The 21368-nt window shown below is 41.6% G+C and overlaps 1 protein-coding gene across 1 annotated transcript; it reads left to right on the forward strand.

The window, feature by feature from the left end:
* Window positions 1–506: 506 nt before the first annotated feature.
* LOC309413642 (scaffold attachment factor B1-like) lies at window positions 507–18513 on the forward strand (the record flags this gene model as incomplete). Its single annotated transcript, XM_082010831.1, has 21 exons — window positions 507–698; window positions 1609–1696; window positions 3425–3489; window positions 3578–3856; window positions 5074–5136; window positions 5884–5911; window positions 6867–7365; window positions 7790–7839; window positions 8602–8702; window positions 9912–10061; window positions 10195–10295; window positions 11225–11370; window positions 12169–12257; window positions 13347–13483; window positions 14120–14413; window positions 14945–15082; window positions 15822–15861; window positions 16415–16527; window positions 17310–17422; window positions 17644–17710; window positions 17927–18513. 21 exons carry the CDS (start codon window positions 507–509, stop codon window positions 18051–18053), a joined length of 2880 nt encoding a protein of 959 aa, XP_081866957.1. The 3' UTR covers window positions 18054–18513.
* Window positions 18514–21368: the final 2855 nt, after the last annotated feature.

Consider the following 21368-nt stretch of genomic DNA (forward strand, 5'->3'; position numbering starts at 1 on the left):
GATCGCAGAACAAAATGGTGGGGAGGCCAAGACGCGCCGAGGGGAGGGGGGGGGAAAAAGCCCGCGATGCGCAGGCTCGGAGAGAAAGGCTACGACAAGCAGAGGGGAGAAGGAAGGCGGGGCCGGGAAGAAAACTTGAATGACAACTCTTGCACATGCGCAGACGGTGTCGCCCGCGTCTAAGGACGGCGCGTGCGTTCTTGCGCGCACGCGCCCGAGGGCGGAAACAGACTGCGGTTGCGCATTCTTGCGGTGAGGTAGGAAGAGGAAGTAGGGCGCATGCGTTTCTGCAATAGTCGCTCCTGTGCGGAGTGTTCTTCTACGCATGTGCACAAGGCGTTCGGGCCTGCTGGTCAACGCGCGTGCGGGCTGTCGTTTCTTTCCTTCCCTCCCCCTTTCTCTTCAGTGCGTCTCTCTTTTGCCACCATTTTGTGCTGCAACTGCGGCTTTTCGCCGTTGTTTTTATCCTGCCTTGCTCTGTGTGTGCGAGTTGAAACAACGGCCCCATGGCGGAGAGTCAGGGAGCGGCTGGGCAGGGAGAATCTGCGTCTCTGGCTGGGTCTGGAGTCTCCAGTTCGGAGTCTGAAAACCGCCGGCGGCTGAGCGAACTGCGCGTGATAGACTTGCGGGCTGAACTCAAGCGCCGCAATTTGGATAGCGGTGGAAATAAGAGCGTCCTCATGGAGCGACTCAGGAAGGTGAAGAGGGAGACGCGCCGGGGCTGCCTGACGGAGAGGCGTAGCCTGCGCGTGCGCGACTGTAGCCCGCCAGGCACTGCTGAGGAAAATGGCGCCAAACCGCCGCAGAGCGAAGGGAATGGGGCTGCGGGGAGCAGGGTGCTTGCGCCGGGCTCTGGGGGTGGTTCCGTGGAACCCACCAGGCCCAGTGCGGGCATGGGCTCATACTTGGCCGTCCCAGGCTCGCCCCTGAGACCGTCGGTCTCATGTAGTAGCGGTGGGATCTATGTGTGCGAGTCTGGAGTTTACGTCCACGCAGCGATACCCCTCCCCCTCCTTCCCCCCCAGTTTCCTAGGCTTGCATAGCACAGCGCGTCCGCCGTGACACTCGGCCCGAGTGTTCCTAGCCTCATGCATCACTGGGCTTTCCGCCATGCATTGAGCTCCTGGATTTATCGTTCCATACACTATCTACTAGGCTTTTTGCTGCGTACTGATTTTTTTTCTGGCTTGCTAGCTGGTAGCTTGTACACTGTATCCTTATCAGAATGTTTGGTATGTTAGTAGCATGTGGACTGCCTTCATCGAACTTAGGTTCGCTGTCTCCTAGAGCCGAGGTTCTTTCTCTGTCACAACGCCCCGGGTATTTGTGCACTTGTTGTAAACGCTGTAGGATTTGTCTTTAGGTTATGCTCCTGACTGCTTTCCAGAAACTTTACCCTAATGAATTACTGTTTCCTGCGTGCTTGTTGCTTTGATTTGGTGGTCTTTGGTGTGTGTATCAAGTTGCAGCTGTCTGATTCAAAGTGCTAGATTCGTGTTTTGTTATTTTTCTGCTTCTGCTGTCCAGCTTTTAAACTCAACAGAAATGCACTGATGGATTGTTTATGTCTGTCTTAGATATCTGTCTTTTATCTTTTCCCCTTAATAGGCTATTGAGGAGGAAGGGGGGAATCCTGATGAAATTCCAGTGGCTTCAGAAAATATCATGAAGAAAACTCCAAAAAGAAGCAGCAAAGGTACAGGGCAGTTAGAGAGGATCTCCACCTCATCCCCGTTGGGTTTTCTAGCAACTTTTACTCATTAAATAGAACCTTGCTAATCTTTTTTATGAAGTCTACTTTTCCTTTCAGAAGAGGGCTTCGTTTAATTTTTGTACTGCTGCTGAATGCGTTGCGGTCCCAAAGCTATAGCTAACATTACTTGCCTGTGCCAGATTTGGGTAAAACTGGTACTCTGGAAGAAATTAAGCATGGTTGAATCTTCTGTTCCTTGGTTCTGACCTTTAATGCCATATGTTACTGGTACTCTTCCCCACATTTGTGCCCAGGTTTCTAGGGATAGGCTGTAGTTACTAAACTTACTAGTTGTTTATTCACAGCATTTCATGTAATTTAATAAGGCAGGAATTGGTCCACTGGAAGGATCTGTTGGTTTGTTCTCAAGAGTTCCCTGAAATTTGTAGCAGGAATTACTAAGTAACGCTGAAGCACTATTTTCAAATAGATTTTTTTTTTTTTTTTTTTTACGTGACTGTACCTTTACTTTAGAAAAAGACAAGGGTTTTTTGTGAGGTAGAAATGCGGGGTTTCTAGCAAATTCAAGATAACCTCTGTAGTGTGTTATGCTTATGCTTCATAGCTAATAGCAGTCTCATTTTTCTCCCCAGAAGACTAGTTTTTAATTGGTATCTGAAACTGGATATGTTTCTAAGGCTTTCTCTATGCATGATTTTTCTAATGGTGAGACGTAGTCTTACATAATCCTTACTTTTAAAAAATAATCTGCAATTTTTCTGAAATTAGTTAATTAGCACAGTTTGATCTTGTTTTGTAATCAAATAATGTTGAAACTTTTGTATTATAGCTGAGCAGAATGACTAGTTTAGATGAAGGATTTAAATTAAATTATTAATTTTGATTTACACAAAATGTAAATTTGTGAGATGAAGCTCAAATGTTTTGCCGACTAATTTATTTGACTTGTATTTCTTTTGTTACATCCAATTTGAAGTGATGTTACATGTCCTTGCAAACTAAAATGTGAAATCATAACTGGAAGGAGAACAAATGTCACAAGTGTGGGTAAAAGCAGAGAGAACTTTGGTAATTGTGTTCATTTTCAAGTCTCGGAAAAATACCTAAGGTATTATAGCACTTTTAGTGTAGGGATGGAAATAGATGATCTGTTCCTCTTAGCTCTAAAACCCCTTTCCCTTTTTTATGTAATGTGCTTGTAGTTTTTGAGGAAAATAACACTCTCAAAAGATTAAGCAACTCTGAGTTTGAGGAGTTACTATTTGGTGCTGAAACCAGTGTACTGTTTTCAGTAATGTCAATTCTGATACTATGTGTCTAGCTGGTGAACGGAGCACTGTAGTAATGCTTACACATAGAGTATTTTTTTTTCATTGTTTTGTGTTGGGTTTTTTGTTTGGTTGCTTTTTTCTTTTTTCCTCCTAGTAAATGTCTGTAAAAAATGGAAAAGTTGAGATAAATTACTGCAATCTCAGCTGTGCCAAATGTTCTGGGGAGTGCACAGTGGTCCTTCTTGAACTTTTGACAGACCTCAGACTGTAGCATGTTTGTCAGTAACTGAACTGGGATGGGATATAAACACTCAGTTGTGGAAAATAAGGGAAAAGCACATAACTAAACCGAATGGAATATCAACTCTGCTGAAAAAATAAAACTTGAAGGATACATACCGTTACCTTCTTTTTATTCTAACAATCATAATGTTGTTAGGACGTAGACCAGAGGAAGAGGGAGTAGAAGATAATGGCCTGGAAGAGGATTCAGGAGATGGACAGGTATGTGAGACAGTGTTTGACACAAAGTAATGATAGCATTGCTTTCAAGTTACAATGACTATTATATATACTTTTTTTCTTTTTACAGGAGGATATTGAAGCAAGTTTGGATAACTTGCAGGATATTGACATGATGGATATTAGTGTGTTAGATGAAGCTGAAATAGATAATGGCAATGCGGTAGATTGCGGAGAGGATTACAGTGCTGATAATATTCTTGACTCACTGTCTGATAGTAAAGAAAATGCTGATGCAGAAGTGAAAGAAATTCCAGATCAGCCTACAGAATATGCTGTAGGTAACTTGGAGGCATCCCTACAATTTTCAGAAATTAAAGAAGAATCAAGAGAAATACCAGTAGTGATGGTATGCATCTCTTACATGTCTGGAATCAGATTCTTGTTGTTGTTGTTTTTTAATTAAATAGCAAAACAGTAGCTAAAAAGTATGTGAAACAATTTGGGGCTCTACTGGTTCTGATGGTCATTGCTTTTTCTTTTATGTGTTTGTGGAAATAGCGTTCTTGATTTTAAAATGCTTAGATGTTGTTTGTACACACATGACTGTACACATTAATAGTAATCCAGAAAGCATTCATTTTAATCGTGCTTTGAAGTCTCTGTTTCACCTCATGTTTACATTTCCATTTTCATATCTTTCCTTTATTTAGGAGGACATGTGAGGCATACAAATGCTGTAGCCTTATTTACTTCACTTCAGCTGAACAGCAACATTCTGGGAACTATATTGTAGATTATATTTCTGTTAAGATAGGGTCTTGCAGTGACTTGGTTGTTGAAAGTATTTTTATGTTGGCTTTCCATGTTTGTCTGGCTGTTACACTGGTTATATGACATTGTCCATCTGGGCTAGAAGATAATTTTTTTTCCCCGAAAGTCAAGTGTTTATCTGCTGAAATGTACAACAAAGCATTTGAAGAAAGTTATTTCTGCCCCGTTTAATAGGGAAGCATAGCTCTTGGTTGTCTGTGCACATTGTGTCATCAGTCTGGACTAAAGATTCTAAAGTTGGGTGGTGTGTCCCGCCTGCGCCGCCCCCCCCCCCCCCCCCCCCCATCTGAAAGGTGCAGAAATAAGCTTAACTCCCTAGCCCGAAGCATATCCCTGCCCCACACAAGTCAAATAGAAATACCCAGAAGGTGTTTTTTTTTCAGTAACTAAACTACTGGAGTCCAGGTCAACTCCTGTGGTCGTCTTTTATCAGTAAAGAAAACAGTTGTTGAGTCCCATAGAATTTTTGGCTTTGTATTGTTGCTGTAAATAAGAGAGAAAGAGTAAGAGAAAGTTTGCTGTTGGAATCCCCATCCTTAAGATTTTTTTTTTTTTGTGAGCTGACTCAACATATTTGAGAGGTAACGAGAAAGCTTATTCAGTCGGTGGGGAGTGGGAAGAGGCATGGGGATCACTGGTCAGTTTTTATCCTTATTCGTCGTTTTGGATACGAGATAGATTTGCTTAATATCAGTTGTCAGTGAAAAGAAAATCTTCAATTTCTCATTCAGGTTACATTCACAATGCCATTCTTTTATAGATAACCAAATGTCTTCCATTTACTTTTTAAAGGTAGAGGTTGAAGATGTTGGAAACAGTTTAGATGCTTCTTCATCTGATTTAACCGTAATAAAGGTAAATGGTAACAGATTTCTCTTTACAAACAAAAAGGCACAATATGTGCCATATAAACTGTATGTATGTACAGGTAGTACACAGTGGGTGCATTCTTACTGTGCAAAGAATAGGAACTAATGCCTTTTTAATTTATCATATGGACAAAGGTATATATTTATCACATTATATGTATATGATATATATACATCATACTGAATTTGGGTGGTAGATTGGATTCTTTTTATCTCAGTGCCTTACAGTTTTAATGGAAGTTAAATATAACATATGTATCCCACCTTGACAAGAAAGCTAAAGCTGCAACTGATCTATTCCTGAAATACTGGCCTTGTTTCCAGATCAGTCATGGTAGGTTAATAACAGTTGTAGCTCCAGGTGAAGCTGGTATGGTAAAGTAGTAGACTTTAGCGAAGGCTAACACAACGATAAGCTTTGCTCTATGCTTCTTACATTTGTTGATTTATTTACCCATGTGAATGTGTACCGTGTGTTCAACAGGTGTCTGAATTCGAGAAATATTGAAGTTTTTACACATTTAGCAAAACTTGAAGACGTTATAAAGCAATATTAAACCTTTCTTGTGAGAAATTTACTTAAAATTAAGTGTTTTCAAAGCTGAAATTATAGTAACTCCCTAAATTCTCTGCTATCTTGGGGGGGGTGAGAGGTGTCATTCAGCATTACATCCTGACTTCTTATGAAATAGTGATATTTCTCCTTTTTTTTTTTTTATCTTTTTCACTGCAGGAACTTGAAGAGTTACCTTTGGAGACAGGTACTGTTCTTTTGTTTTGTTGGTTGTTTTGTTTGTTTGTTTTTTTGTTTAAATTAAAAAAGGTCCTGGGCATTGAATCAGTTTCATTCTTCATTTAATTTTTTTTGTGTCCTCGTTTTGTTTTTTTGTTTGTTTGGTTTTTTTAATGCATTACTGTAGTATACATTATTATGGTGGACAATTCAGGTCATGCAGGGTCATAGAGATTGGAAACCCAGTCATATCACCAGATCTGTGAATAACCGCTTTTTTGAAAACGTGTATTTAATGTGATGAAATGGTTCCATAGAACTGTTATCTGCAGTAGAGTTAAAGAATGAGCCTTAAGATCTAAAGGTTCTGAAAACAGATCTTGTGATATCACACTGTGCTGTAGTTCTGTGAATATAAATACAGGAGCGTAGGTAATAGAAGGCTTTGGTACAGAACAGAAATTAAAGAGTGACTGGACTTCAGAAGGAGGAATACACTGTCGTCACAGGAATTTTCTACAGATCCTATTCGCTTTCTGGACTGCAAATGCGCTCATGTGCCATCAGAAGATGCCCAGTGCTCATGTTGGACTGTCTGCTAACAGAATTTCACAGAAATTTGGAAATTGAACCCTCGGTGCTTTCATACATTCAGTTAAGCGTCTCGGACTCTGGAAGCTAACTAGAGAAGAAACAGAGCTGAACGATTTCATGAAGAATATCACGGATCAGCCAGAAGGTTTTTGTTAAATCTGTGGGGGCATTTTTCTTCCCTGTTAACATTTTAGGGCTGATTTGGTAGTTTGTCAGACAGCAGTTAGCGTAGTACTTTTAACACTGTGTACACTGGGGTTTTCCAATCTCTGTGTAGCTTAGAAGTTCTCTTGGTGTTAGTGTGGCAGCCATGCCAGTTCCACGTTTGTGATTGCTGTATTTCCCTGGTGATTAAATCTTGTGCCATTCTATTCCTGTTAAATCCGTAGAAAATGAGAAAATACTCGACATTTTGGGGGAAACTTGTAAATCTGAACTACTTAACGAAGAAACTTCCGAAGCGGAGCGGCCACATGCACAGGAAGCAAGTAACGTGGTGCCAGGCAAGAGGCTAGCAGAGGAAGAGGACGCTCTTGCTGCCACTCAGTTGGAGGAAGATGCTTTAGATTTGGACAGCAAATCGGCACAAGCTATGGCAAGGAAGGAAGCAAAGCGTTTAGTTGTAGCAAAAGGGGAGACAAGTGAACAGACAATAGAGGAAGAGAAACCGGACTCTGAATCTTTAGTAGTAGAGACCCTAAGCGATCAGAGTAGCAAACGCTCCCAAGGCCTGGAAGCCTCTAGTGGGGAAACAGCGGAAAAAGGCGCAGGTCCCGAAGCCAAAGATGGCAAAGAGGATGCCAAGCAAACAGAAGACAAAGCTAATTCTGAGGAATCCCCTGCTACTAAAGAGTCCTCAGCCAGTGAGGGCGGTGATCAGAAAAAGAGGTTTGTTTTTTCTCCGTTATAGACCAGATGCTATCTTTTTTCATTGGTCGTTAAGTGATGCGAATAAGCTGTTTCCTTCAATTGGCCACCGAGACTGATGAAATTGTAGCCTATTCCTAAAGAATCCGTTTTATTTCTCCATGTGCAGATATTTTTTTTTTTAAACACAGAGGGTTTGATTTCTTTCCTTCCTCAACCTTCAAAGGTTGTTTTCTTAAATTACTCTTATTCCTGTCATCTGCAAAACAGAATTGTCCTTTTAAGGATATGAATCCCATATTTCCTGTCACTCCTGTATAAATTTGCAAAGATAGTGTTTATTTCAGAACAAATTTACTGGTAGGTATCCAACTGTAGCATACCATCTAGAATTAATATTCTTTTTGCATATGATCGGTTGAATAATGTGGTGTTTTGTCTTTAGCCCTGTTGAGGAGGACAGAGATACAAAGACAATCCCAAAAGATGAGAAAGGTATGTTTTATGGTGTGATTTTTGTTTGTTTTTTGTAGAAAGTGTGCAAATGGCTTGGGAAAAAATGTTACGGGGTCAATTCTAACCATTACTTGTGAGTCAATGGTAGTAAGTAAACGGTCAAAGGAGCAAATAGAGTAATAGCTGTACTCACTTTTTGACTTAACCTTTCTTGTGTCTTGTTAATTCCCTAAGCATGCGTGTATCTTCACTGTAATAGTAATATTCAAGTCCCACTAGCTTTGTGACTGGTGATAGGTACTGGCAAGACCAGGATTTGTCTGAAAAATCTCCCCAGATACCTAGAACTATAGGTTTATTCTTTGTGTGGCAATTCTGGTGAGAACTGTTAATTCAGTGAACCCTCAATGCAGTTGTAACATAAGCCTTCAAAGCGTGAATTGTAGATACCCATTCACGTAACTTCTGTAACCTTACTAACTGACAGTTTTTAAGAAAGTCTTGTGAATTAACATTTAATACTTTGTAAATACCATAAAAGGGATTGACATGTAGGAAGACAGTTTGTAGATGAAAACTCATTAAGACTATTCAAATGCTCCTAAAGGTGGAGTTCAGAAGTTTATTTTTGCAGGCTGAAATTCTATTGATTTTAAGATTAATTGGAAGAAGTAGAAGTAAAATTGCTTTTGAAGAGGTTTATGAAGGAAAAAAAAAGTGGGCTTTGTAGGGCGATTGCTTTTTCACTGTTGCATTCTTGTGCTACATGGCCTTTCACGTTTGGCTTTTTTTGTACCTTAGGCCGTGTGGGTAGTGGTTCTGGCAGGAATTTGTGGGTTAGTGGACTTTCATCCTCTACTAGAGCTACAGACTTGAAGAATCTTTTCAGCAAGTATGGAAAGGTATGTAGCAGATATGTAAATTAACAAACCATTTTGTCAATTTAAAAGGATAACCTTAAATTTAGCTCTTATTTTTCCTAATGAATAGCTGGGTAGGCTAAGCACTTAACTTTCTTGTTTTCTTTTGAAACTCTGTATCTGAAAATAGGATACTTCATAAAGAAAATTGCCCCCCGCATTTCAGACAGAAGTCCACATTTATACAGGTAATTCAGAGAATCACCTGTAAAAATGAGGCAATTCTTGACAGGAGAGACTGGTGGGTCATCATCTGGTGTGCCGTAGTCTAATTATACCTCTTGGGTGTCCAAGGATAATTAATGATGCTTCAGACAGTTCTGTTTCAAGGGGTATTCCTTTGAGAAATCTGGTCTTTGAGGGCAGGCTTCCATTTGTTCTTCAGTGCCAGGCAGGATATGAGAGCAGAAGTTGTGGAAGGGAACTCTTCCCATGATCATCTCCCCTTCCTCTTAATACATTTCTGAATGTAATATTAAATGTTTGTGTTACTAAGCGTGTGCCTCTGCACTGTTGGAGGTTGTTATCTGTGGGTAGAAACTAGCAGAGGTGTCCTGTATGAAAAGACAAAGTGGTGGTAGTTTTTTTTATTTTAATTTTTATTATTACACCCCCACTCTCCCCCGCATATATATGTCTTCCTTGAGTTATTGACCTGCACAGCAACTTGAAGGTGAATTTTCTGAGCTGGTTATTATGGCGGTCTCTTTATCAGCAGAGCTGTGTCAGCAGTCTGTTCCACAATCAGATTTATCTGTTTCATAGAATTTTGTTTGTGTTATACTTTTTTCAGAACACATGGGGAATAATACTGAATTTGAACCTTTTCAGCTGTGTTTGTGTTGCCGTTGACTTGGGTGTAAACGCTGTTCACATCATATTCTGTGAAGTAGTCTTTAGTGAGACGCTTCTAGAATATGGTTCGCCCAAGAGTATAGAGGTCAAGTTAAAACGATAACCTTTCCTTTGCTGCCTGTCAAACAAGCCTAGCAACGTTGTCTTCTGAGAATGCTAATGGAATGCTGTGCGCCGAACATATTTTCTCCCTGTTAAAAGTGGATAGGTGCTATACTATGCGGAACCGGTAGATAAAGCTGCTGAAATGGTGATTAAGTTAGAATTTATTTGGCAACAGATCTGCAAACACAGAATTTTTTTTTTATCCACCTCCCTGCCCCCCCTCCCCCCCAGGTGGTTGGTGCAAAAGTAGTGACAAATGCTCGCAGTCCTGGTGCTCGCTGTTACGGCTTTGTTACAATGTCAACATCTGAAGAAGCCACTAAGTGTATTAATCATCTCCACAGAACAGAGCTGCATGGAAAAATGATTTCTGTGGAAAAGGTAAGGGGTAGCTATTCCATGACAGTGTAATGAAAATAAAAGTGTGCAAGTTTAATGTCTGTCTATTATATAGTCACACATATAACTATAATAATGTCTGTTACTATAAAAATATTTCTGGCCAAAATTCCAGGCAAAAAATGAACCAGCTGGGAAGAAGCCTTCGGACAAAAAGGAAGGTGAAACAAGGAAGGAAAAAGACAGGCACCATTCTGCAGAGTCCAAATCTGAGAAGTAAAGTGTTTTTTGGTATTTTTCTATGTTTAAAGGCCACTCATTTGAAATGCAGCCACATGAGCAAAGTGAACAGAAACTGTAATCTTGATTTGCTGCTTCATACTGCATCTGAAATAGGAGTCATACTTGAGAAATTGAAATTGGTGTTCTACAGAAGTAGGTGCATTTTAATTGGCCCTCTGTTCAGAAATATGGAGCTCTTCAGGGTTTAGTATCAAAACTTGTCAGTTATACCTAGATAAACCATTATTATTGTCAGAATTGTTTTCCTCTGATCTGACTCTGGCTTGGTCTGCTCTTTTAACTGACAAATATTTGCAGGATTTAGTCTGTCTTTTTGATAGACTGTCTGCATGGTTAGCGAATGATACTTCAGTATTTGTTTCTCAAGTGGTCTGTTGCTTCTGAAAGAGGCATTTTGCTTTCCTACTTTTTGCTCTCATAACATTTTAAAAGATTTGGCAAAGGAGATGCTTTGGCAGGCTGGCCTGCTTGCATCGGGTGTTTAAGCCATTTGTTTACAAAAGCTCTTCTGGTGGAGCTTGACCTCTACCTGGGTGGGCCCTCTTTCCCCCTATGCTAAGGGGAACCTTACTTGTAGGCAGAACAGAAGACTTTGACTTCTAGCGCTCAAAGTCTGCAAATGTTCAAGAAGGATAATCTGCTCTTTCTCACTTTTGGTCAGCTTTAGCTTAGTATTGGTTGCTGCCCTTAATTGTGTGTGTGAGTATGCATTGGCTTTCCGCACAGCAGCATGGGAGGTATTGGGAGTGGGTATTTGAGAGTATTTTCTGGAGGTTTTTTGTGTTGAGTTTTTTGGGTGTGGGTGTTTTGGTTTTTTTTCCCTCCCTGACATGGTGGCTTGATCAGAGTGGTTATATAGCACTTTTTGTTAGGTTCTCTATTAAATCAAAGTTTACCTATAGGTGTGTTGGTATTAAGAAGGAGGAGAAGACCGACAAAAAAGATGATGCTAAGAAATCAGAAAAAGATGGAAAAGATGAAAAAGAAGGAAAAGAGAAAGATGAACAAAAGGCTGGATCCTCTGAGAGATCAAGGGCGAGCAAATCAGGTAATTCTAGCTGCCTTTCAGAAACATTTTCAAGGATACCTGTTTTAAAAACAAATTTTAAAAAATTTAAAATTGCTTAAAAAATAAGCAACTGCGACAAAGCTTCTACGTAGCATCCAAAAAAAATTTCCTTTATCAGCTAAGTAGGGAGTGGAAGAACAAACATAAACATTCAGAATCGTGGCTGATTAGGAGACTTCAGATTCTGCAAACTTCAGTGTTCTTACTAGATGTGATTTGTAATTCAGTAAAAAGACCATGAAGCATACGTAGTAGCACTGAGGTTTCCTGGTGAACAAAAATGACCACCAGAAAATACCTTGAAAACTTTTTTTCCCTGACTTAGAATGCTAATAACTTAGCGGCAGTTTTCATAATTCCTGGGCTTTAAATACTCAGTGGTAAACTGTGAATTTTATGGAACTATCACTGCGTTTAGGCCTGACGTAGTGTGCGGTGCTGTGCACTTTTTTTGGGGTGGTTTGTTTCTTTTTTTGTTTTAAACTGTGGCAAAGGGATGTATTGTGCGGACAGAAGAATTAAATTAAATTTGCTTTCCTCTAACTGTCATCTCTGCCAGAAAACAGTACTGTAATGTTGTGATAGCTTTACTGCCCCCATCCCCAACCTGGCCAAATCTTGGTAAGCTATTTAAATCATAAATACATTATTTCATAAGTTATTTAAAACGTCAATAAAACAACTTTTTACTGCTTAGTATCTCAACGGTTTTACATCTTGGAAGAGCATTTTAATGTTTTGCATATTATTTATTCCCAGATGTATTTTGTTTTCTAGCGAGTCGAGGAACCGAAAGGACAGTGGTAATGGATAAATCTAAAGGAGAACCGGTTATTAGTGTGAAAACCTCTACATCAAAGGAGAGGGTAAGTACAACTTTCAGAGAAGCCTTTGTGTAAAAATGGGTGTCAAATATCTTTATATGTGTATAGTTGAAGGGGTTTTTTGCCTTGCATATTGGGAAGAGTTACCCTTTTATCACTTTTGAGAAAGCATTAGGGTGTTAATGATGCTGCAAAGGTAAATGTTTCACCTTCTTTATATTTTTTGTTGTTGCTGTCCTAGTTGAAGTAGAGTTGCAATATGAAAACGGTGTTAAGGTGATGTGTTTCTCTGAGCGTGGAGTGTGGTGACTGGTGTTTGCCACTGGTGCAAGTCAGATCATGTGCCCCTAGTATTTAAACTCTTTAGAAATTGTATCCAAAATCAGGGTACTTTTTCTCTGACCTACTTTTCCATGGAATTCCAACATTATTTACCTCCTGGGAAGGTCGTGGTTTAGCCCCAGCTGGCAACTAAGCACCATGCAGCCGCTCACTCACTCCCCCTCCTGCAGTGGGACGGGGGAGAGAATTAGGAAAAAAAAAAAAAACCTCGTGGGTTGAGATAAACACAGTTTAATAGGACAGAAAGAAAGAAGGAAACAACAATGATAATACCAACAAAGGAATGTACAAGAATAAGTGATGCACAATACAGCGATTGCTCACCACCCAGTGATCGACAGCCCGTCCCCAAGCAGCGATTTCCGCCCCCCGGCCAACTCCAGTTTATGTAGTGGGCATGACGTCGTATGGCGGGGAATATCTCTTTGGCCAGTCTGGGTCAGCTGTCCCGGCTGTGTCCCCTCCCAGCTCCTCGTGCACCCCCAGCCTGCTCGCTGGCCTGCCAGCACAAGAAGCTGGACTGTCCTTGACTGCTCAGCAACAACCCAAAACATCAGCACATTATCAACAGTTTCTCATCCCAAATCCAAAACACAGTCTCACACTAGCTTCTGTGAAGAAAACCAAAACACAGTCTCACACTAGCTTCTGTGAAGAAAACCAGCTCTATCCTGGCTGAAACCAGGACAGTCTGTTTTGTTCAGGTTGGCATAAGGTAGACCTTTTGCCTAGGAATTGTAGCTAAAAATGCACTGTGTTCAGCTAATGTATTGTTTTGGTTTAACTCAGAGTACAAAAAGCCAGGATCGCAAATCTGAGAGCAAAGAAAAGCAAGACATTTTATCGTTTGATAAAATCAAAGAACAGCGAGAACGTGAACGTCAGAGACAGAGGGAGCGAGAAATCAGGGAAACAGAAAGACGCCGGTGAGTTCTCCCAGTTTCACTCCAAACTTTGAATGGCATTTGTTTTTACCTCCCTTATCTGTGTTTTGAACAGGCTGCAAAATAGCCTCATGCTGGCCCTCCAGTGCTCCTATCTTGGATCAATATGATACTAATCTATTGATAGAACAGACATAATGCCAAAGTATGAAGGTTTTTACTACAGAAATCTATCTTCTCTAAGCCTATGCTTTTTGTGAGGCTTTTGTTGAATAATAAGTTTTGTAGGTGCTTTCAGGTCTCGTGTTTCATTGAATTCCCATACTTGATTTTTCCCTGGAAGTTCATAAACATTTTCGGTTTGTCAGACTTCTGTCTTTAGGACATGTTGTGCTCTATGAAAGTTTTTTCAGAGCTGACTTACAGTAGATACCGTGTTAATTAAGCAGAATGCTTACCCTTGCTTCTGTCATCTGTGTGGACTTTTTTAAACTAGGCAGCTGGGCTTTAGTTGAGAAGAGATGATACACATTTAAGTAGGTAGTGGGAAGAACATGCAGTCTTTAAAAATAAAAAAGAAAGAAAAAGCAGATAAGAACTGCCTCTCAAAACAAAGAAGGAATAAAGCTTAGATTTAAGATTCTCAATTGAAAACAAAATACCTCTTTTCTCAATTAGAGAGAGAGAGAGGCGAGAACGAGAACAACGCCTTCAAGCTATTCATGAGCGGGATGAAAGACAGAGGCTCCAGAGAGAGCGAGAACGACTTGAATTTCAAAGGCAGCGTCTTGACAGAGAGCGCTTGGAGAGGGAGAGATTGGAGAGAGAAAGAATGCACATAGAACAGGAAAGGAGACGAGAACAGGAACGAATCCAGCGAGAGAGGGAAGAGCTGCGACGTCAGCAGGAACAGTTACGCTACGAACAAGAACGGCGATCTGCCATGAGAAGGCCTTATGATCCTGATGGCAGGTAACAATAACCGTAATGAGATTTTCCAAATTCTTTGGCCATATCTAGTTACAGATCGAGCATTCTATGTAAATTGTGAGTACTCTTGCTAAAGCAGTCATGGGAGGGAGCTCACAGCTGAAAGACTAGCTACATGTTGCTTTTAACACCTCAATAGCGATTTTGCGGAAGAGCACGTCATACTTGTATACCTGTAGGCACAATTTTATTACAGCAGGTTTAAAATTCTTATTTCCCAAAGAGGAGTGACCGAGAATAGAAACTCTGCGTGTTGACTCTAAAGTAGGATTGCTTGCAGGAACAGATACTCAATTCTCATATCGGCTTATGCTGAGATGAAACTTTTTGTACATTCTTGATACACCTAGCTTACTCTGAAACTGACGTGCGATGCCTCCTTAGCACACGAAGGTTTTTAATTCTAAATTAAAAATAATTGTTTGGATAATTGGATTGAATGAGGTTTGATATTAAGAGAGCAGGAAAGGAAGATTGTTTTGAGATTACTACTAATCATGACCTTTTTTGCAGGCGAGATGACCCATACTGGCCAGAGGCGAAGCGGATGGCAATGGATGATAGGTATCATTCTGAATTTAGTCGTCAAGACCGCTTCCACGACTTTGACCACAGGGATCGTGGCCGATACCAAGATCATTGTTTGGACAGGTCGGCAAGGCGATGTCTTTTCTTCCTGTAACTTTATGGAAATTAGGTGTCTTTTTATGGCTTACTAATGGCTTGAAGGGTGCCGAAAGAGAAGAGCGAAGAAGACTACCCTTGTGCAGTTCTCATGTTTAACTTTATACATGCTTGCAATCCTGTGTTTCCATCATTTACGGACATGTTGGAAAGAGGCTGCTTTAAGATTATAAGCCAAGTCCTAATGCAGTCTACCATGATGCCAAGGGAGATTCTACAGCTTCTGTTGAGATCTATGGAAATCTGGTTTACGAATCCCTGTTCATTAGCCTAAGATTTAGCCATTTCCTTTTGCTTTAAAACTTTCCCTACTTTGATCTTTTGCAGACTAGCTAACGCAGGTTTTTAGTTCCACAGAATGCAAAAATACTTCCCATGTAGTGGTATTGAGACTTCTGTTTTGCTGTCAAAGGATCCTTGGCAAAAACCATACCGCTTTGCTTTTGCTTTGTAACTCATTCCTGATACTGGTAGGTTCACTCAGTATTCTCCCTTGGCACCATCTGACAATGCCTCAGTGATGCCTTGATTACCCATACTACAGTAGTAGATGTTACTTTGGTCTCTTTCTGTGCTATGAAACGGCATCATGTGACCCCACCCCCCGCAGCCCCACCTCGCCGCGGGGACCACGAGATGGCCTAATAAAGATAAATCTTAATGCGCTATTTCATATGGTTCAACTGAAGTTTCTTTTTTTTTCCAGAAGAGATGGTTCAAGAGGAATACCAGATCGAGATGGGCAGGTGGGTTATACCCAAATAAGCAGTTCAGTTAAAAAGCCAAACCAACCAACCCCAAAGAGGAAAGAACACAGTGTGCACGCTACCTAGTTCTGAAATGCAACGATCACTGGGTTTAAACTGAGCAGATAATCAAGCAGCAACTGATTTTGTGCACTAACATGCAGAACCTAAGTTACTGCGTTACCTGCTCACTAGGGCAGTAGCCACAGATCGGGGTGGGGGGATACCTCTGAGCCTTTAATTTAATTTCTGAAGAGAGACAGGAAGTAGGCAGATACTCTATGTAAAAATTAAAAATCTGGAGCCAGAATGTAAGCCTTAAAAACACCCTACCAAACAAAAGCACCCTACTAAATAAAAAGCCTCGAACCAACAAGCAGAGCAGAATCTGTGCTGTGGAACAAAACAAATGCCTAGAGTGAACCGCGCACAGTAGCAAACATGGAACCAGTAAAAAAACAAGCTGACAGCCAAACTACTGAGGAGCTGAATTTTTGCAATCCTAAAAGAAGACCTGTATTCTTAGCGTAACTCTGTACCGTTTGCCTTCCAGCATTATCCAGATGAACGCCACGGAGGGCCTGATCGTCACTCCCGGGACAGTTGGGGTGGCTATGGGTCTGACAGAAGAATGAGTGATGGGAGAGGGATGCCTCCACAAACCCGGTTAGTGTATATAAAATAAGGGAAGTGATTTGTTGGTTCTTAAAATGTTAATGCTCGGTGAATCTTCAAAGGGTGACAGCGGAAGCATTTTGACAAGTGTGAATCCTCTCTCCAGATAGTTTCTTTGAGCATCTGGAAGAAGCAAGGAATTCACACATGTAGTTCCCCCACGCATCAAGAGAACGGAGCGTTGGTAGTGAGTAAAGAAGTGCTGCTCAGTTAACTGCACTCGTAACTGTGGTTCTCTTGTAATAACTTTCCTTTCTACAGATGCGATTCATTCCTGTACCGGATGTTCCAGTAATGCCTACAAAAGTCTCATAGGTGGCTAGTGGTCAAGTTTTAAGGAAATAGCGTCAGAATCTCTGTAACGATGCGGGTGGGGAACCGAGACTCATGTAGAATCCTGTCTGTTTCTCTTTAAACCAGCTAGTCAAGCTAGGCATATTCCAGATGCATAATGTTCAGTTCTACACACAAATAAACCAGACAGAGGAATGGCAGTCAATGACTTGTTCATGTTTAAGTATATTAGCACATTGCGATACTAATTATGTCTCTGTAGATCAGAAAAAGATGAGCTTTGTTGTACAAAGGATGCTGTTCAACAAGTTTCTCATCATTTCTTTTTGACCGGTTTTTATTGCAGTGATTGGGTGGCTATAGATACAGCTTGATTAACAATTTAATACACTTTTGTACAGGGTACAGTGTTTGGCTTTACCCTATGGTGCTAAATGGATAAGGGACACACCTAGAAGATGTTCTTTTATTTTTTTAAGAGATGGACGTGACTGGGGAGATCATGGTCGAAAGTTAGAGGGGCATCAAGATCGTTCATGGCAGGGAAATATGGATGGAGGAATGATGGGACGGGATCATGAGAGATGGCAAGGTACACTTGCTGCTTACCAGTGTGATCGTGGTTTTTTCTATGAATTACTGCTGCTGAACGTCTAGCAGTAGTTAAAATTCCTATGGAGCTTTAACAGCATCACTGAGAAAGCAAATAAAATTCTGGGAGCAAGGTGGCTTTTTTTATTAGGAAAACACAAAAGTATGTCACTCTTTTCTTTTATTTTTTCCTTTTTTTTTTTTCCTTTTTTTTCAAATTAGGTGGTGATAGAAGCATGCCTGGTCAGTCAGGACCAGGCCATGTGATGAATCGAGGAGGGATGTCAGGGTAAGAAGCTTTGTCAGAGTGCTTATAATGTTTTTGTAACAGTTGACTGATGTGAATGAAAGAAGAAATTCCTGTGGTAATTGTTAAAAATAATACTTTCAGCTTCTGCCTAACTATGGATTGGCAAGCAGAAAAAAAATAAGCAAACACCTTCTCAGAGTCACAGTAATATTAACTTTTCTGGGCAATTTTCAATTTGTCTGGTCTTGTTTTTAGGCGTGGAGGCTTCACGCAAGTTGGAAACCAGAGCCAGATGATGCAGAGTAGCGGAATACACGGAATGTTTGTGGGCCAGGAGCGGACAAACAGACCAACTGAACCTCGTTTTACCCGCCGCTACTGAAAGCACTATATATATACATATATATATATATTTTTTTTTTAATGGCAGATAATAAAATGGTGGTGAATTTTATTAACTAGGGTCACCTTGAATTTGTGATTACAAACTCCTGACACAACGTAGCCAAATACTATATCAACTTGTTGGTTTGTTTTTTTTTTTTTTTGTTGGTAATAAATGTGTTCTTGGTCAAACATCACTTAAAGTTTCTGTTAGTGAAACATTCCATTTTTCAAAAATAATAAAATAATTTTATGGCTACTGATTTCTTGTTTGTAGAGTCTTTAGCAATATGCCTCTCCCAAGGGGCTCAAAAGGCAGTAATGAGACAGTCCCCTTTCAAGACTGTGCGACTATAAGGGATGCAGTGAATCTGATGATGTGGACGTGTATGTCCTTGCCTGCATTTGAGAGAGAAGAAGGATCAATGTGTTTTCTCATTTATTTCTCCACCTGTTATTACACCATGTATGAGTAGAAGGCACTGCCGTCTGAAGCCAAAAATGCCGGAGCCCCAAGCTGCTGGTACAATGCCTTACACAATAGTTTAGTTCCCAGTTTACCATGTAGGTGTCCTGTGTTCACCTAAAAGTGAAACTGAGGCTAGATGCCTGTCCCTGTTCTAGTGTCTCAGTGCCTGTGCTGCTCTGCATCACTCTCTGTACTATTGATCCCTCTTGCCCCCTGCCATGTCTTATCTGGCCACTTAGCCCTCTTTCCCCTACAAGGCCCAGGAGAGTGGGGAGCAGGTGCCCTTCAAAGCCTGGGAGAACCATAATCCCTTTTTCATCTCCGTGCCCCCTGGGACCCTTCTGCTCTTGCTACATTGCCTCCTGAAGCCACATCCCTTGCTTTAATTTCTCCCTCTCTGACCTTGTTGCCCATTGGGTTTCCCCTCTGCTTTTCTCCATTTCACTTTTGCCTCCTGTCCGTGTTTTTTAATTCCTCCCTATCTGGCATGTAACCCATTGCATTTTTCTTTTCTCCATCCAGCTCCCCATCCCTATTTATCAATGCCTTCCTCGTCTTCCTGCACCCACTGCTATTCCCTGCATACTCCAGCTCCCTGTCCCCCATTTTTAACTCCTCCCTCTGCCCCCCCATAGCCTGTTGGGAATTTTTCCTGTCTCTCTGGTTCCCTCTCTCCATGTTTTAATTCCACATTCTCTGTCCCATAGCCCCATGCTATTTGTCTGACTTTCTCCACCTCTCTCTGTGTGGCTCCCTGCTGCTGTTTTTTATTTCCTCCCCATCTGTCTTGTAGCCCCTCACTCTTATTTTTTTCTTTCTCTGTGTCTCTCTTGTCTGGTTCCCAGTCCCTGTTCTTTAATTCCTCCTTCTTCCCTGTAGCCTGCTGCTATTTTTTTCCATTCTCCATCATGCTGCATCTCATGCCCTATCCCCATTTATCAATTCCTCCCTCTCTGCCCTGTGGCCCATCACTTTTTCCCATTTTATTTCTGTCTCAATCTTTCCGCTCTTGTCCCGCTCCCCGTCCCTTTCGTTCACAGCATCCCATTTTCTGGCTCCCTGTCCCACACCTCTATGTCCCTCCTCCCGCTTTTCTCCCTCTGTCCTGCCGCATTTGGGCACTGAGCCTTGCAGCCAATTCACTGCCAGGATTTCTTAGGTGCATTAATGAATAACCTTTTCCTGCCTCCTCTGTGCCCTCCGGCTGTGGTCGCAGCCCCCGGGGGCAGAGCTCGTGGCTGTGGACAGGTTCAGGGAAAGGGACCCTGTGCCGTGGGGCTTTGGCCATGGACCCTGTTCCTGACGGGCTCCAGCTGGGGCTGGGGCAGCCCCAGGCGTGGCCAGTGAGGCTGAGGGCGGGGCTAGCCCTGCTGCCCTTGGGGCTCTGGCTGTAAAGGGGCTGCTGGGGCATGGCTGCCTGAGGGAGCTGGTGAAGGGGAGCTGGCTGAGATGTGAATCCGAGGGAGTACTGCAGGTAGGTGCCTCCAGCAAGGAACGTGCAGTCCCTGCAGCAAGGAAAGAGCCCTCTGAGCTGTCCCCAATAGAGCAGACCACCAGCATGCGGTGCTGGGAGCTCGGTGCCTCCGTTGGCTACGTGTGTGAGCTGCTATGGATTGAGGAAGCCTTGCGGATGAGAAACACGGAGGTGTTCACTGTGCATTGCTGAGCAGGGGAGGGTCGGGCAGGCAGCACCACAGAGGAGGAAGGAGTAGAGGCAGAGAGAGAAGCATCAGGATGGGGAAGGCCTCCAGACGGCACCAGCAGCTGCGGTGAGTCACGCGTTCTCTCGTGTGCGTCCAGGTCCACCTCTGCCGCCCTGCCCCGGAGCTCTGCCTGCCTCCCTGCCTGTCCCTGCTTCCGTCTCCCTCTCCGCTGGCCCACCTACCTGCCTGGCTCCCCAAAACCTGTTACTCTTCTGCTGACTCTGCCCTGTACCATTTCACCTATTGATTTTTTTTCCTGTGTTTCCCTCTTGGTGGCTCCCTCTCCCCGTTTTTTAACACTTTCCTGTGTTTCTTGTACCCTGTTGCATTTTAATTTCTCATTCTACAGTTCCCTCTCTCCAGCACCCTGTCTCTGTTTAAGTCCTCCCTCTGTCCTGTACACCGTCACTTAAAAAATTTTCTTCCTATGTTTCCTTCTAGACATCTCCCTCTCCCTATTTTTTAATTATCTCGTGTGTTTCTTGTACCCCATTACTTTTAAACTTTTCTTATTACGGTTCCTTCCATCTGTCTTCCTGTCCCTGTTTTTTTAATATTCCTGTGTTCCTTGTACCTGATCACGATCTACATTTTCTATGTTGTCCTCTGTCCCTCTCCCTGTCTCTACATTTTAATCCTTGCCTATGTTTCTTGTACTCAGTTGCTTTTTAAAATTCCTTCTAGATCTCTATCCTGCTCCCTTTCTTGATTTTTTTTTTTAAATTCTTCTGTATATTTTTTGTACCTCATTGCTATTTATTTTCTCTTTCAACAATTCCCTTTATCTGTCTCCCTTTCCCTAAATTTTAATTCCTTTGTTCCGTATACCTGTAGCTTTTAAAATTTTCTTTCAGTATTTCCTATTCTCATCCCTGTTCCTATATTTGAATTCTTTCCTGTGTTTCTTGTAGCCTGTCGCTTGTAGCTTATTTGCTACCTTTATTACTTCTTTGTTTCCTTAATCACTATTGCTTTTAAAAATTTCTGTGTACTTTTATCCCATTCACAGTCTTTATTTGCCTACCCCTACTTTTTAATTAACTTCTTGCCTTTCTTTAGGTCCCTCGCTTTTAAAATTCTCTTTCTATATCTGTTTTAGTTTCCTGTTCCTATTTTTTTTAGCTTTTCCTTTTACTTCCCT

This window comes from Phaethon aethereus, assembly GCF_964289735.1.
Source record: "Phaethon aethereus genome assembly, chromosome: 26".
Lineage (NCBI taxonomy): Eukaryota > Metazoa > Chordata > Aves > Phaethontiformes > Phaethontidae > Phaethon > Phaethon aethereus.